Genomic DNA, 17,142 nt, shown 5'->3' with positions numbered 1-17,142 from the left:
AGAGAGGTGACTGGGCAACAGTGAGATGCAGACAGAGAGCTCTGAGAAAGAGAGAGAGGGAGAGAGAGAGGAGCGAGCCTGCGTATGTGGAAGAGACGGGCGGATCCCCTTTGCACTGTTGCCTTCCCCGGTATATATAGTGGAGCACGGTATGGCGCCGTCATTAATGATGCGGACAAGTGAGGAACTGTCAACTCACTGTAGACTGTCAGAGCCGCCGTAAAAATGTCATGTCGCCGTGTAGCCGTCTAATCACCAGGGTTGACCCGGCTCTCGGTGGGACAATGCCCCTAGGTAACTGTGCCGCATGTCCGTGTCAGAGCTGACAACGTCTGGCGGCCGTACGGTGGTTGGTGGAGTCGGCCGACCCAAGGTCGGTGGCCAGCAGAGTGGCGTCGGACTCCTCCGTCGGTCAGCGAGCTTCGTGTGGGTCGGCTACCGGACCTCTGGGTTTAGTCGGTCGGGAATGGACCGTGGAATGGCCGCAGTTAGCCGCTGATGGCGTCCGTCGGCCTGTCGCCCGACCTACGATCGGCTAGTCAGAGTCGTCCGTCGGGCCGCTGGTTAGTCGGTCGGGCCGCCAGCCGGTCGGGCCCTCCGATAGTCGGTCGGTCGGTCGGGCCACCAGCCGGTCGGGCCCTCCGACAGTCGGTCGGTCGGTCGGGCCGCCAGCCGGTCGGGCCCTCCGACAGTCGATCGGTCGGTCGGGCCGCCAGCCGGTCGGGCCCTCCGACAGTCGGTCGGTCGGTCGGGCCGCCAGCCGGTCGGGCCCTCCGATAGTCGGTCGGTCGGTCGGTGGGTATCCCCCAACAGTTGCCCCCCTCCACTCCTAAGTCGGGTGGTGAGCTGGCGACTAGGAGTGGATTTGTCGTACGCGAGGATCCGACCGTACCGTCGGTTGATACGGTGTCCGGCGCCTTGTAAATGTCGAGAGGCTTGCTGGCGTCCGTCGCCTAGTCGGCATCAGACGTCTAGTCCTATCAGCATCAATTGTCAAGTCGGCACCGGATGCTCCGTCGTGTCGGACGTCCCGCCGGTGTCAGCGATAAAACCGGCGCCAGATGTCATGTCCCATCGAGAAGTGGAACCGTCATTCCTGCCGCCCCTTCGGGAACACCAAACGTCGCATCCCATCGCGCCAAGTGGCGTGCGGCCATTGGTCTGCGTTCGGCGGAGCGGATGGAGGCGACGTGGCGCGATCTGAAGGGTGGTGCGTCGAACCGTCGGACCGTCGAGCGGCCCTGATGATGCCGCGCGGCGAAATCTGGGGAGCCTTCGTTGGTCGTGCCTGCATCTCGACCGTTGGGGGGGGCACTATATATACAAAGTCACCCCCCACACGATTTTTACCGTTCTCATTTTTACCGTCGAGACTCTGCCGCTTGAGCCTCCGCTCCAGGTACTTCTCCGCTCCGCCCCCCATTGGCGATTTTTTCCTTCCAAGGGCTAGAGTAACTTTCCTCCTTCTTTCTCCTTTCCTCGCCATTTCCTTGAACTCATGGCCAGGACGTCCCCACGAGGTAGTCGGTCGGGTGAACCGACCGAGGACACTCGGTCGTCCCCGGAGGTGGAGGCTTCTTCACTTTCGGGGCCGAACGTCGATCGGCTCCGGGAGCAGTACTGCATCCCGGAGCAGTTTCGGCTGTTCGCCCCTGGCGTCGATGGTCGGGTCAATAGCCCGCCCGAGGGCCAGGTGGCGTTCTATCTGGAGGATCTCCGGGCCGGCCTTAGATTCCCGGTTCTGGAGTTCGTCCGGAACATTCTGGACTATTACGGGCTGTGCCCGGCACAACTTGCGCCGAACTCGGTTCGGCTGATAGTCAGCTTTGCCCTCTTGTGTCGGCTTTTGCCGACCGAACCTCGGATCTCTCTCTTCCGAGTTTTCTTTGTCCTCCGACCCCACCCTAAAGCCCGAGGGTGGTGGTACTTCATTCCTCGGAAAGGGCTCTCTTTTATTACTGGTCTTCCGACATCCATTCACGGATGGAAGAATCAGTTTTTCTTTGTGTCGTCCTCGGCTCCATGGGGGTTTCCCGCCCGTTGGGGGAATCCCCGTACCGATCCGAACGAGAACAGTCGGGTGGAGGCCGACGATCGGGAGGACTTCCATCGGCTAAAGGACATCTCGGTGCCGAAGCAGAGCGAGCTCGTCACCGAGCAGGCCTTGTACGACGCCGGCCTTAGCCCGGTCCCCCGTTTAGGTCGGTTTGCATTCTCCCGACATCTTCATTTTCTTCACTGCCTTCCTCTTTAACTCTGACCTTTAGTCGTCCTTTTCAGATATGCCGCCGAGGACGCGACTGTCGGCAGCCGACATACGTCATCATGCCGTAAAGAAGAGGCCGGCAGCCGGTGCCAGGCCGTCGCAGCCTCCCAAGAGGCCCCGCGTGGTTCCGTCGAGCGAACCAGCCGGGTCGGAGGCGGAGCCGGTGATCGCACTGTCGGCGCCGACAGTGCTTGAAGACGTCCCGCCCGAGGGACCGTCAGTCGGTGGAGCCACTTCGCCCGACCATCGAGCGGCTGATCCTGTCGGGGGCACGCCGACCGACCGACAGATTCCGGAGGTTCGGGAGGAGTTCCGCGAACCTGAGCAGCCGACGCATGCCACCGCCGCACCGTCCGCCGAGACTCGGTCGGGTTCGAGCTTGCCGTCGATCTCCGACGTCAGGGCCTGGACGGCCAGCCGAGGTAAGGCCCCAATGGCGTCGGGTGACGAAGGTCGGTCGGCGGGCGGGTCGGCCGATTTTCCGCTTCCCGAGGGTGCGTCGGGCCTGGCCAACCACGACTTGGCCAGGAGACTATGCCAAGGACTGCTCCTTCCTGCCGACATCGGAGCGATGAAGAACCAGCGTGTCTCCGACATGCTGTCGTCCTTCTATCCGATGCTGATTCGGGTAAAGTCCCTTTCCTTCTGTTTTTAATCGTAGCCTTGCAAGCTCGGCTTACTAACAGTCGGTTCTTCTTTTTGGTGTAGCTGGTCTTCAACATATCCGAGCTAGAAGCCGGATATCGGAAGTTCGGGGACATGCGCGCGGCCTGGAGAGACAAGGTCGCGGGCCTCGAAGCCGAGAAGGCCGTCCTCGTCGACCAATTTCAACAGTCGGTCGACCGGGAGAACCGACTCGAGGGGGAGGTCTCCCGATTCTCAGAGGAGGTCTCCGGACTCAAGGAGGCCAAGGCGTCACTGGAGTCGGAGCTCAAGTCGGCGAAGGATGACGCTGTCAAGAAGTCCCGAACCATCCGTCGGCTCCGACATGAGCGAGACAGTGTCGGCAAAGGAGGCTTTGGGTTGGGCGATCGAGGTCTTTCGGGACTCGGAGGAGTACCGCGAAGAGCTCTTGGAGAGCGGCTACCTTTCGTACCAAGTTGGGTACGAGGATGCCCGGGAAGCCGTTCGGAGCTTGTACCCCGAACTCGACCTCAGCGGCGTGGTTCTGCCAGGGTCGGAGGCCCCAGCTGCGGAGGAGGCGGCCGGACCAGCTTCGGACGGTCTCTCCAACAGGGCGGAAGCCGAAGACGTCGCAGAGCCAGTTGCCGAAGATCGGTCGGCCCCGACGGATGAAGTCGGAGCAGAACCGCCGACCAACTCGCATCGTCGTCCTGTTGAGGACGTTGACTCCGACGATTAGTCGGTTTTGTTTTGTCTCATGCTCTGCTTCGACCTGTAATCGGGCTTCGGCCTTATCTTTGTAGATAAAATTTCTTTAAGTATTGAATGAAACTTTCCTTTACTTCCTCCCCTTGTTTGTAATGCCAACATGTCTGCAATGTCGAACGTTAGTCGCTGAGTTAGTCAAGTCACTAACTCGCACAAGTCGGTAGGACTTCAGCAACTTGTTCAGCCCTGAGAGTAAAATGTGTCCCGACTTTAGGTCGGGTTCCGACAGTCGAAGTCGTCGTCCGGCGCAGTGTCGGGGAAACGATAGTAAGTCGGGTTCCCATACCCCTGCGTCGGGTTCGATGTTTTCCGACGTCCGGTGGTAAGCCGAATGTCGTTCAGCCGGCCGTTGGTCGGTCGGCAAGTCGTAGATGCGACAAAGGTCGCGTCGTGTGATAGACGGTGGTGAGCCGAACATCCCTCGACCGGTCGTAGCTCGGTCGGAAGTCGCGACAATAGTCGCGTGGGCTTTTTGCCTTTCTTCGGTCGGGGCCCGATCGGCCTGTCGGCCGACGGATTCTGCCCGAAAATTCGACCGTAGAGGGAGCATGAACTCCCGTTCATAAGAGTCCGTCGGCCCTTTGTGAAGGTCCGACGAGTCGTCGAAGGAGTATTGACTCCCGTCGTTGTAGATGCATCGGTCCGTGTAAGGGGCCGATGTGTCGTCGGTGCCAGATCCGCGTCGGTGCGTCGGGGCTGAGCGCCGATCGGTAGTGGAAGAGTTAGAACTCCAATTTTTCAAACTGAACATGTATTCCGACAATTGAATTACAGAATTCACTGGCAATACAGCTTCAAGTTGTCGGCGTTCTAAGTCCGGGGGATGGTTTTTCCCTCAAGGGTTTCCAGCCGATAGGCTCTCGGCCCGAAGGTGTCAGCAACCTTGTAGGGTCCTTCCCAGTTGGGAGCCAACTTCCCCTGGTCCAAGGGCTTCGACACCTCCGCCTTCCTCAAGACTAGGTCGCCAGGCCTGAAGAGCTTTGGTCTGACCTTGGCGTTGTAGTACCGGGCGACCCTCTGTCGGTATGAGGCCATTCGGATTTGAGCCTCATTTCGCAGTTCGGGGAGAAGGTCTAGGTCGGCCCTCCGGCTTTCGGAGTTGTCCGGCTCGCGGTACTGCTCGACCCTTGAAGACGGCAGGCCAATCTCGAGCGGGATCACAGCTTCTGTCCCGTAGGCCAAACTGAACGGCGACTCCCCGGTCGGGACACGGGGGGTCGTTCGGTAAGCCCATAGGACGGAGCCCAGCTCGTCGACCCAGAGACCTTTGGCTTCGTTCAGTCGGGTCTTGAGTCCATGAAGCAAGGTTCGGTTCGTCACCTCAACCTCACCGTTGGAGTGTGGGTGCCCGACTGAAGTTAGTCGATGACGGATGTGGAACCTGGCGCAGAAGTCTTTGAAGCCTTGGTTGTCGAATTGCCGTCCGTTGTCGGTGATGATGGTGTGCGGCAATCCGAACCTGAAGATGATGGACTTTTGGACGAAGTCCTCCATCTTCCGCTCGGTGATCTGCGCCAAGGGCTCGGCCTCGACCCACTTCGTGAAGTAGTCGATGGCGACAACGATGAACTTCCTTTGGCCCGACGCCGGTGGGAAGGGGCCGAGAATATCGACTCCCCACTGAGCGAAGGGCCACGGAGCGACAATGGGAGCGAGTTGGCTGGCCGGTTGGCGCTGAATATTAGCATACTTCTAGCATGGCTCGCACCTTCGGACCAATTCTGCCGCATCCTTCCTCATGGTCGGCCAGTAGTAGCCCTGTCGCAAGACCTTGAAGGCTAAGGACTTGCCCCCCAAGTGATTCCCACAAATTCCTTCGTGAACCTCTCGGAGGGCGTAGTCGGCGTCGGTCGGTCCCAAGCACCTGAGCAGAGGGAGGGAGAACGACCTCTTGTAGAGTCGGCCGTCCATGATCACATATTGCGACGCCGACCATCGGAGTCGCTTGGCCTCCGCGGGATCTTCGGGACTGGTCCCGTCGGACAGGTACCGGACGATCGGGTCCATCCAACTTGGTTCAGATGTTAGCTGCTGTACTTCTTCGACCCGATCGATGCTCGGTTGTTGGAGGTTTTCGACAAACGTCCGACCCAAAGAATCATAGGCCGACGTTGCCAATCTGGAGAGAGCGTCGGCACGAGCGTTCTCCGTCCTGGGGATGTGGGAGATCTCGAAATGCTCGAGGCGGGCCACGAGATCCTTTACCTTCTGAAGATACTTGATTATGGTCGGATCTCGCGCCTCGAAGTCGCCCTTGACCTGCCCCACGATCAGCTGAGAGTCGGAGAATGCCCGGAGGCTGTCGACGCCCAGTTCCTTCGCCATCCTCAAGCCCGCGAGGAGTGCCTCATATTCGGCTTGATTGTTGGAGGCCTTGAAGTCGAACCAGAGGGCGTATTCGGTGACCACCCCATCCGAATTCGTGAGCAGGAGCCCGGCCCCGCTTCCCTGAGCGTTGGAGGCTCCGTCAATGTGAAGTACCCAGGTGGGGATCGGGTCTGGCTCAGAGACCGAATCTCGTCCCGGGCCTTCAGCTCCCGACCTTCGGTCGGTCGTCGGGCATTCAGCGATGAAGTCGGCCAAGACCTGAGCCTTCAAGGCAGGCCTCGGTCGGTACTGAATGTCGAACTCGCTAAGCTTCATTGCCCACTTAGCGAGTCGTCCGGATGTGTCGGGTCGGCGCAGTACGGCCCTCAGGGGCTGGTTGGTGAGTACCACGATGGCGTGGGCCTGGAAGTATGGTCGGAGCCGCTGCGCGGAGACGGTCAGGGCGAAAACCATCTTTTCCGTCTCCGAGTATCTGGCTTCGGCGCCGTGGAGCACTTTGCTGGTGTAGTAGATGGGCTGATGGGTTCGGCACTCGTTTTTCCGAACGAGCACCGAACTGATCGCCTCAGAAGATGTGGCCAAGTAGAGATACAAGGTCTCCCCGACCTGCGGCTTTACGAGCAGCGGCGGGGAAGCCAGGTACTTTTTCAGATCTTCAAAGGCCTGTTCGCACTCACCCGACCAAGAGAAACCGTTCGCCTGGCGCAGGGTCTTGAAGAACGGGAGGCACCTTTCAGCTGATCGGGAAATGAATCGGCTAAGAGCGACGATTCTTCCGTTCAGCTGTTGGACCTCCTTCTTGGTGCTCGGATGACGCATGTCGAGGATCGCCTTTATCTTCTCAGGGTTGGCCTCGATCCCTCTCTGAGAAACGAGGAATCCGAGGAACTTCCCCGAGGTCACCCCGAAGGCGCATTTGGTCGGGTTGAGCTTCATTCGGTGTCGTCGAAGGGTGCGGAAGGTCTCCTCGAGATCCTGAACATGGTCCGGGATCTGCGTGCTCTTTACCAGCATGTCGTCCACGTACACCTCCATGTTACGCCCGATCTGGTCTTTGAAGACCTTATTGACGAGTCGCTGGTAGGTGGCGCCGGCATTCTTCAATCCAAAGGGCATCACCCGATAACAGTAGAGGCCCTTGGGGGTCACGAACGCGGTGTGCTCCTCGTCTTCAGGCGCCATCCGGATCTGATTGTACCCGGCGAAGGCGTCCATGAAGCTAAGCAGTCGAAATTCGGACGTCGCATCCACCAGCTGGTCGATCTTCGGGAGTGGAAAGCTATCCTTCGGGCATGCTCGGTTGAGGTCGGTATAGTCGATGCAGATCCTTCACTTCCCGTTGGCTTTCTTGACCATGACGACATTGGCGAGCCAATCGGGATACGTGGATTTCCGAATGAAGCCTGCTTCGAGCAGCTTGTCCACTTCTTCGTCAATGGCCTTCTGCCTTTCTGGGGCGAAGGACCTTTTCTTCTGCCTCACCGGCTTCATTGTCGGGTCGATGTTGAGTCGGTGAGTAATTGTTTCTGGAGGGATGCCCGACTTATCTGCTGCCGACCATGCGAATATGTCGGCGTTGGCCGTCAGCAGCTCCGCCAGTCGGTGGCGTTCGGTGTCGGGCAATTGAGACCCGACCCAAACTTTTCTGTCGGGATTTTCTCCTACCGGGATCGCCTCGAGCTGCTCGGCCGGCGAACCCCGCTCTTCCTCCTCCCGTTGATCCAGTTTGTCGATTGTCAGGGGATCCTTTGTCTCGTCGCTTTGGACGGAGATCTGGAAGCATCGTCGGGCGAGCTGTTGATCTCCGCGCATCTCCCCGACTCCGTTTTTGGTCGGGAATCGAACAAGGAGATGGTACATCGAGACGATCGCCCTGAGGGCGTTCAGTCCGGGTCGCCCGAGTATGGCGTTGTAGGCCGAAGAAACCTGGACGACCGCGAAAATGAGGGAGACCGTTCTTTGCCGTGGTTCGGTACCGACCGTCACAGGCAGGGTGATTTCTCCTTCTGTCGTGACGGTGTCTCCGGCAAAGCCGATCAAGGGGGTGGAGACCCCACTAAGTCGATCAGTCGGTAGTCGCATTCGGGAGAAGATCGAGTAAAACAAAACATTTGTCGAACTTCCATTATCAACAAAAATTCGTTTTACATCATAATTGGCTATTGTCGCCGACACAACAACAGCGTCGTCGTGGGGAGTCTGGATGCCCCGAACGTCGTCTTCTGAGAAGGTAATCACGTCGTCCGGGCGCGGCTTTTTCGTCGGCTCCCCCCCTGTAGACGTCCCCGATCCCAGCCGCTTGGAGATCATGTTGATGACTCCAGCCGTCGGCTGGTTAGTCGGCGCCTCTTCAGTCGGCTGGGGGCGTCGATCGGCAGTCGGTCGGGTCGGCGGACCCTTTCGAAACTTGCCGAGATACCCCCGGCGGATGAGATTTTCGATCTCATCCTTCAACTGGATGCATCGCTCGGTGTCGTGGCCGTGGCTCCGATGGAACCGACAGTACTTCCGGTGGTCGAGGCCCTTTGCCTTCAGAGGCGGAGGCCGTCGCAGGTATTCTTCCCCTTCGATCTCCATCAAGATCTGCGCACGGAGAGCGGAGAGAGGAGTGTAGGAGTCATACCTGGGACGCACCGGCCTCGGAGTCTGTCGGCGAGGTGATTTTTGGATCTGTCGGGGTGGAGAAAGCCGACTATTGGCCGGGGGCCTGCTTGGTTCGGCAGGCTCCCGACCTTTTCTTCGCTTCTCCTTCGGACCTCTGGGCTCGACCAAGCGTCGGTCGGACGCTCCTTCGTCCGCGCGCATATACTTGTATGCGCGCTCCAGCAGCTCGGCGTATGTTCGGGGGAGGGTCTTGTCCAGAGAATAAGTAAACCGGGACGACCTCAGGCCTCGCTTCATGGCTGAAACTGCCATGTCTTCGTTGAGGTCCCGGACCTCGAGCGTGGCCGCGTTGAATCGCGCCACGAAGTGTCGGAGCGTCTCGTTTTCCCCCTGCTTGAGGGAGAAAAGGCTATCCGACGTTCGCGGCGGCTTTCGGCTGGTGCTGAAATGGGCCACGAACGAGTGCTCGAGCTGCGCGAAGGAATGGATACTGCCCGATCGAAGATCGGAGTACCAAGCCCTGGCAGCCTTGCGAAGTGTGGCGGGGAAGCCGATGCAAAAAAGAGCGTCGGTTGCCCCTTGAATTGTCATGAGAGCTTTATAGCTCTCGAGGTGGTCGACTGGGTCGGTGGAGCCGTCGTATGGCTCCACGTTCGGCATTTTGAACCGACTGGGAATCGGCTCATCGAGGACAAACGAGAGAGAGGCTGGGCGGTCTGGAAGTCGACGTCGTTCGAAGACTTCTGGCCGTCCATCTGCAGTTGGGCGAGTCGGCGGTCGATCTCCTCGAACCGTCGCTCGTAGTCGTCCGCTCGTCGATGCTGGGAGACCCCGGGGGTGGAGCCTCCGGAGGATTCTGAAAGAGAGGCCGACGGTGTGCGCGGCCGCTTTTCCTTCCTCGTCCGTTCCAACGGGGAAGGAGAGGGCCGCTGGGACCGTCGGTCGTCGCGCCGTGGTCGCCCCTCCTCCTCTCCGTGGGAGCGCTCGCATGGAGGCGACAGGGGTCGGCGCGGCCATCGGCGGCTGCTCCTGGAAGGCACAGGTCGAGCCGCCGGTTGTTGCTGGAGGCTTTTGACTGCGTCGGTCAGTACGGTCATCTGCCGTACGATGGCCGCAATCTGGGCCTCCGTAGTCACTGCAGGGCGCGGAGAGCTAGGCTCCGCCGCCGGTGGGGGCGGGGAGGCTTCTTCCCGGTGGGAAGAGCGCCTTGCCGACCCAGTGATTCTCGATCGTTGAGCTCTTGTCTTTGTCATGCTGACCCCTACCTGGCGCGCCAATCTGTTGCGGCCAATCGCCTCGTCGCCCGATCGCCGGGATGCGTGCACCTGCAAAAGGAAGTCCGCACTGACCGGAGGCGGCTCCGGCGGGGACCCTCCGACGGTCAAGTCAGAGAGGTGACTGGGCAACAGTGAGATGCAGACAGAGAGCTCTGAGAAAGAGAGAGAGGGAGAGAGAGAGGAGCGAGCCTGCGTATGTGGGAGAGACGGGCGGATCCCCTTTGCACTGTTGCCTTCCCCGGTATATATAGTGGAGCACGGTATGGCGCCGTCATTAATGGTGCGGACAAGTGAGGAACTGTCAACTCACTGTAGACTGTCAGAGCCGCCGTGAAAATGTCATGTCGCCGTGTAGCCATCTAATCACCAGGGTTGACCCGGCTCTCGGCGGGACAATGCCCCTAGGTAACTGTGCCGCATGTCCGTGTCAGAGCTGACAACGTCTGGCGGCCGTACGGTGGTTGGTGGAGTCGGCCGACCCAAGGTCGGTGGCCAGCAGAGTGGCGTCGGACTCCTCCGTCGGTCAGCGAGCTTCGTGTGGGTCAGCTACCGGACCTCTGGGTTTAGTCGGTCGGGAATGGACCGTGGAATGGCCGCAGTTAGCCGCTGATGGCGTCCGTCGGCCTGTCGCCCGACCTACGATCGGCTAGTCAGAGTCGTCCGTCGGGCCGCTGGTTAGTCGGTCGGGCCGCCAGCCGGTCGGGCCCTCCGACAGTCGGTCGGTCGGTCGGGCCGCCAGCCGATCGGGCCCTCCGATAGTCGGTCGGTCGGTCGGGCCGCTAGCCGGTCGGGCCCTCCGACAGTCGGTCGGTCGGTCGGGCCGCCAGCCGGTCGGGCCCTCCGATAGTCGGTCGGTCGGTCGGTGGGTATCCCCCAACACATGGATGCTCAAGTGGGCACTTTTTGGTAGCGCTTATTTGCTTTGAAAAAATATTAGGTGGGCTGGTCAGAGTTTTCTCCCTCTAGCTTGCTATTTTACCTCAGCAATTAATACCTGGGGGACTATGAGTTGGCACATGCACAGAATCATCCAATACGAGCCTCAAACTTCCATACATATGTGCTCTTTGAATCACTCCTCGTAGATCTGTTCAATGTTCATGGTACTGTGCCGAATAATTTCCCAACTAATATGCGCTCTGCCATTTAAATCATTCCCGTGTACAGGGAATATAACAAACTACCATCCACGTTCATCACATGGTCCACATCGACAGCTAAGGCCCATACTCATCTAACCTCATCTCAGAAATTATTGATCAGGATAGTTCTATCACGTGTATCTTGTACTGTTAAATAACAGACCAACGTATCATTTAAGAAAATAATTTTTTTTTCATTCGAAACAATAAAAATGATAAGTTGGTCAATTATAGTTAACAGTAAATTTTTTTATTTAAAATTTGTAATTAAATTTAAATAATAATATATTATTTTTTGATAATAAATGATGTACTGATTATTATTGGATGGTATAAGATATACGGAATCGTTCCCACCAATAATTGGTCCCCAACCCCCAGTGTTCACAAAACCAAGGCCCTATTCCACCCCACCCTTGACAACTCCCTATGATTCAATAACTACAAGGTGCCAAACGGCCAACACATTACCAACTCAACACGCCCGCATTTAGCACCCTCTTAACACTCGTCTAACAAACTATTAAACTTTCTTTATTGCGACTCCATTCCTGTCCATTTATTGATCCTCGCCTTCAATGACCAGGACTCACTTCTCCTCTTCTCTGTTCTCAAGCTCCATGGCTGGCCTCTCCCCTTTGCTTCGCAGCTCTCAGCTACTATACTTTCTATTGGTAATACCAGGATTGTTTAGCTTCGCAAGCTCGGATTTTGCGAGCGACCGGGCGGAGTGCGCGGACCAACTAACGGGGCTGGCGACGTGTCTCACCTACGTGGAGAACAGAGCCTCGGCTCCGACGCCGGACTGCTGTTCCGGCCTCAAGCAGGTCCTGGCCAAGAGTCGCAAATGCCTGTGCGTTCTCATCAAAGATCGCGATAACCCCAGTCTCGGGGTCAAGATTAATGTCACGACTGCCATGGCTCTGCCTACTGTGTGTCACGCATCTGCGAATATATCTGAGTGTCCAAGTATGTTATGGTTCTTCTTCTTCCTTATTTCTTGTTTCTTTCTTTTTTCTTATTTTTGTTTGTGGTTGTGGTGCAGAACTTTTGAACCTGCCTCCAAATTCAAAAGATGCCCAGATTTTCGAGCAGCATGGAAATACTACGCAAGCAACTGGTACGTTGGATGACAGTAATTGCTTTTGTTTATAATGGTTTCTTTTGTAGAGAGAATGGTAACTGGAATTAGTTTACATAATTCAGTGCAGCACAAAAAATGTAGCTAAGTCCTTCTGCAGTGACAAAAAGCTTTTTTTTTTTTTGGGTCGAGATAGGGTGTGATGCATGACGAACTTCGAGATCTGAATTGGGAAAATAATCACTTTTCATGAATCCACTCGTATATGATTTTATCTGAATCATCTTTTAGATATGCTGTTTAAAGTTGATCGTGCATGACATTTCAATCTAGTAAATACTTAGGGATGGCAATAGATTAGGTATAAATTGGGTAGTCTATCATCCGTATCCACTCCATACTTATCTTGAAGTGGGGTGGGGCAAGTATAGTTAAATGAGACAAGTTGGATGAGTTAGCTTAGGTAAAGTTATAAAAATTATTCTTTTTATATACAAATTTTTTTTTTTTTTGGCCGTGAGGAGCTAGGGGACTGTGGGGATATATATATATATATTCTGATCGGGTTCGGAGCATATTTTACCATTTTGCATATTCATTTGGATCTATTGCAAGTTCGATAAAATTTCTTCCATTCAGATCGGATCGGATATTCAATAGAATAGCTTAAACTATCATCCCTACAAATATCTATAGCTAGGGATAACATTCATATGGGCAATGAATATTACAGAAGACACAAAAAAGCACTGATCGTTTGGTCTTCTTAAATCATGCCCTGATTTTAAATTGCAAGAAACCTAGGTGGTGGCAGATAGCCATCATATTGCTCAAAACATTTTTATTTTCTTGTGATAAAAGGGGTGCAAGCCACCCTATTTATTGAATAGCAAGCAAGATACAAAAATAAAAAGATGGGAAGGTAGTTTAAAGTCCAGAGATATAGCCTGTAAGCCTCATCTTACTCCCGCTCTTAAATACGTTTTACAATATTCCATGGCTTGCTGACCCCTCTTAAAAGCGCTCTTGCTAGCTCTAAATGAATTCCGCTCAGCTATCCATCACTTGAAAGTAACCTGAACCAAGGCTAGGAGATATTTCCGGAGTAATGCTAGCTGGATTTGACATTGGTATTTTGGTATTTACTTGTCAAAAGCCCATTGATACGTACAAGCCTTATGAGCGTGGGCCCTAATATCATAATGAGCAAAGAGAAATTCTTTGCACACCACGGGGTATAGAAAATCCGACATGGAGCACACCCTTATCCGACTTATCCACATAGTCACCATTTGTCAATGCATATTTAATATCTCAGATCAGTTTTTTTATTTGAAAATTTTGTATGATGAAAATACTCCAACTTTTTAAAAAAATTATGATATCCTATAGTATAATATGGTCCAGGATGTCATAATATGGCTTAAGATATCATAATATGAAAAGAACATTTTTGTCCAACTACTTTTCAATGTGCATTTAATATCTGTAGATCGATTTTTTCTTTAAAAATTTTGAATGACAAAAATATCCCTATTGTTTAAAAAAAATTAGGATATCTTATGCATATTATGACATTCTGCATTATATTATTACATTCTTTGGACAAAAATTATGATTTTTTGGATGCAGGATGTCATAATATGGACATAGAATGTCATAGTTTTTTCAAAAAATAGGAGTATTTTCATTATACAAAATTTTTATATAAAAAAATTGATCTACAAATATTAAATACGTATTAAAAAATGATGATTACGTGGATCAATCAGATAAGACAGTGTGCTCCGCGTCGGATTTTCTACACCGCCCATGGTATACAAAGAATTTCGCAATGAGTAAAAGTGTGCCACATCAATAACATTAATTACAAGCAAAAAATTGTCTAGTTCACCGGAAGAAATTATTAGTTAGCACTATTTGTTGATCCGGGACCATCTAATGAAAAATAATTTTTACCACTCAAACCAGCAAAATTATCAGCTAATGGTTAAAATGAATTTTTTTTCATTGAAAATTTTCAATCAAACTTGAATAATAGTATCTTTTTTTTCCAATAACGAATCATATAATAATTTTTTATTTGATGGTCTAAAATATATATGGTAGAACAGTTCTAACCAATCATTTCTTGTTCACCAGATAATTTCTACTTTTTATTTTGTACAAGTTACATGAACCTTTAATATTCATTCAACATTAATTGGGATTAGATAAGACTGAATGGATTATTCTACTATAACAAAAAAAATCTTTTCAAAATTTTATAGCCTTATATTTCTTCTCCCCCGTTATAATAAAAACTTATATCTCATATCCTATGCACTACGCCAATCACCTCAGCTCAATTTTATAGGCCAATCATCGAGATGAGCATACGATACATTGAGCCTACTGAAATAATGAGCCGAGATGATGGCATGATGCACGACGATATAATGCATGCGGTGTAAAATATAATTTCTCTATTGTAACTCCATTCTTGTTTTAATACGGTGGCTCATGTCACTTGGCCTACGAGGCATGCCAATTGGACTCTGACATGGCAATCAAACATGTTACTATTATTAAATCATTGTATACCGCACAAAACCATCCCATGCTTCATCACTTTTCGTCGTAGAGTGACAATTTGCACATATGGATAGGTTGGTTTACTTCTATAAGGACAAACAAATGACATATATACCAAGCTTTGGTATATCAAGTCTGCATTAATTCATCAAGAATTGATAACCTAGGGTATATATGGACATCCAGTTTGTAACTTCTGGACAAAATTGCAAAAGGTCGCAAATCTTCATCCTAAATTTGTATGCCAGTTAGCCACCAGTCATGCTTAGTCATCACCCATCATTATTTCCTCTCTTTATGACAAGCAAAAAACCTGCTGTGGTTGTTACAGCAAATACCGGTGCGACGAGCAGCGTGGCCAGCGGTGCGAGCGTACAAGGGAATTACCACGGAGGAAAGAAGTGGTTGGGAGTGGGGAAGGTTGGTGGCATGTCCTCATCTTTTCTACCTCTCGCTGCCTACCTGGTCCTGGGCGGCTAGGCTGGCCAGAGAACAAAATAAAAAGACAGTTAAAGTTCGGTTTCAAAGACATTCTTGTCTCTCTGTACTTCCAAACCACTGAACTGAATGCTTTGCCTCTCCAGTCATCCATCTTGTTCCTGTTGATGGCTATTGCATGGAATCTCTCCCTTTCTCTCTGTACTAAATCCTTTAATTGCTTTTGTATTTTATATATGTAGATGGCTTGCAATGAGGACTATTGGACACATATAGTCATCTATGGGTCTTTGCTGGAGTGAGTTGGCTACTGAGTTGGTGCCTTAATTGGTTACTTTGAGTGGGTGAGACAGAAGGGCTGGCAAGACTACCATTAGACTGGGCATCTCTTTTAACTTCAGTTCAACAATTAGAGCTGCTTGCCCTGGGCTGGGGTGGACTATTGTCTTTACTCATCAACCTAAGTATGTTTTTTGCTTTGAGATTGCTTAAATATCTCAAGAGCATCTAATGGCATATGCCATCTCTCTCTCTCTCTCTCTCTCAAGGTAACAACAGTTTTTTTTTTAATTATTTGGCAACTATTAAGACTACTATGATATTTTGTACTAAGGTCATTTTTAACGAATATGTTAAAAATCATCCAAAAATTATCACTCAAATATATCCACAGTGACATTTTTTTTTTTTTTTTTTTTTTTTTTGTCGAAAGTATTATCATAGCAGCCAACAACAAGGATAATGGTGGACCTATCTAATGATTCATATATACAGTATGCACGAGAATCTAATCAGATATTATTTTAAAATTAAAATAACATCTCTAACATCTATTTCCTAAAAGGATATATTTTACTTTTGTTGGAAAGAGGAAGCTAGGTTTCTATTTGGATCTGCTAAATGCCATCCGTGGCAATTTTAGGCGTGCCAGAAGATACTGGATACTCAATCTGACATGTATGGCAGGTGGAAACTTGGTATCTAAACCACACCTTTCTAAAAATCCATATTATAACCGTGCTCAAAGTGAATTTGTTTTCCATTTTTTCTGAAAATTTTAGAAATATGTGTTGTGGACCGCCATCTCGGCCTCGGTCAATTATCTTCAGCTCCGACCGAAGGCCAGCAGAGTTTAGACTTCGGCGTTCAGACTTCGATGGGTATGAAGATGGGAAATTAGCTCCGATCAACTCGAGGATATTAGGGATGAGAACAAGTCAGCGTACTTGCAGAGATCACATTGATGGCAGCTCGGACCTCATCCGAGACCGAGGTAACTAAATTCATACTTTGGCCATGGACAAGGTGCCACTGGATCGGCCGATGCTGACCTCCAGATGGAATATACAGCAATCTCCGTTGGGAGACTCCGCCCCCTTTACAACTCCAAAACGTCCAGATAAAGAAAGATATCGCCATAATCGAATCATGCCTCGAATGGGAACAATCCTATTAGCTCAATCTCCGCATAATAATCAGAGACTGATTAGTCTCCAAGGCATGCACAACTCCAATTCTCTCTTTATAAATAAGAGGGTGTGGAGACCCCCAAGCTAAGCTCTCAAAAATTATTCTTTCATTTTCTTTGTTCTCCATCTCCTGATTTGAGTGTCGAAAAATTTTTGCTAGAAAACATTCTAGCCAAGACTTTTTATAAATCTTGGACTGATCCTTGGAGTTAGCCTCCATTTAGCCTTGTCACCTTGGCCACGAGAATCACCTCCGACTTCAGGTGCAGGATTTTGGCAACAACGGTATGAACTAATGATAAAATAGACTTTGAAAACTAATACAATTTACAAGGAAATAATTAATGGGTGCTAATGAGGTGCACCTATATGGTATCATTTGTTCAATTCAAGCGGCAACTGGCTGGGTTGGTTGCCCAACGTATATGAAATTTTTTTGATACAAGTGGGTAATCATATCCTTCTAGTATAAGTGTAGTTCAAGAAATTAGAATACAAAATATCTCACAGTACCCATAGGCGATCATCGCCTTGACGCCAGGTCTAGTATTCGGTGTACTCGGCAACAATA

The 17,142-nt window shown here is 51.6% G+C and overlaps 1 protein-coding gene across 1 annotated transcript; it reads left to right on the top strand.

Annotated features, from left to right (window-relative positions):
- Positions 1-11,548: 11,548 nt before the first annotated feature.
- LOC105054444 (non-specific lipid transfer protein GPI-anchored 14) lies at positions 11,549-15,381 on the top strand. The gene is made up of 3 exons (XM_010935950.4): positions 11,549-11,978; positions 12,055-12,129; positions 14,996-15,381. Exons 1-3 carry the CDS (start codon positions 11,588-11,590, stop codon positions 15,142-15,144), a joined length of 615 nt encoding a protein of 204 aa, XP_010934252.1. The 5' UTR covers positions 11,549-11,587; the 3' UTR covers positions 15,145-15,381.
- Positions 15,382-17,142: the final 1,761 nt, after the last annotated feature.

This window comes from Elaeis guineensis, chromosome 2 (genome assembly GCF_000442705.2).
Source record: "Elaeis guineensis isolate ETL-2024a chromosome 2, EG11, whole genome shotgun sequence".
Classification (NCBI taxonomy): Eukaryota; Viridiplantae; Streptophyta; class Magnoliopsida; order Arecales; family Arecaceae; genus Elaeis; species Elaeis guineensis.
Note: the sequence above shows the minus strand (reverse complement) of the source record. Positions and strands in the feature narration are given on the sequence as shown.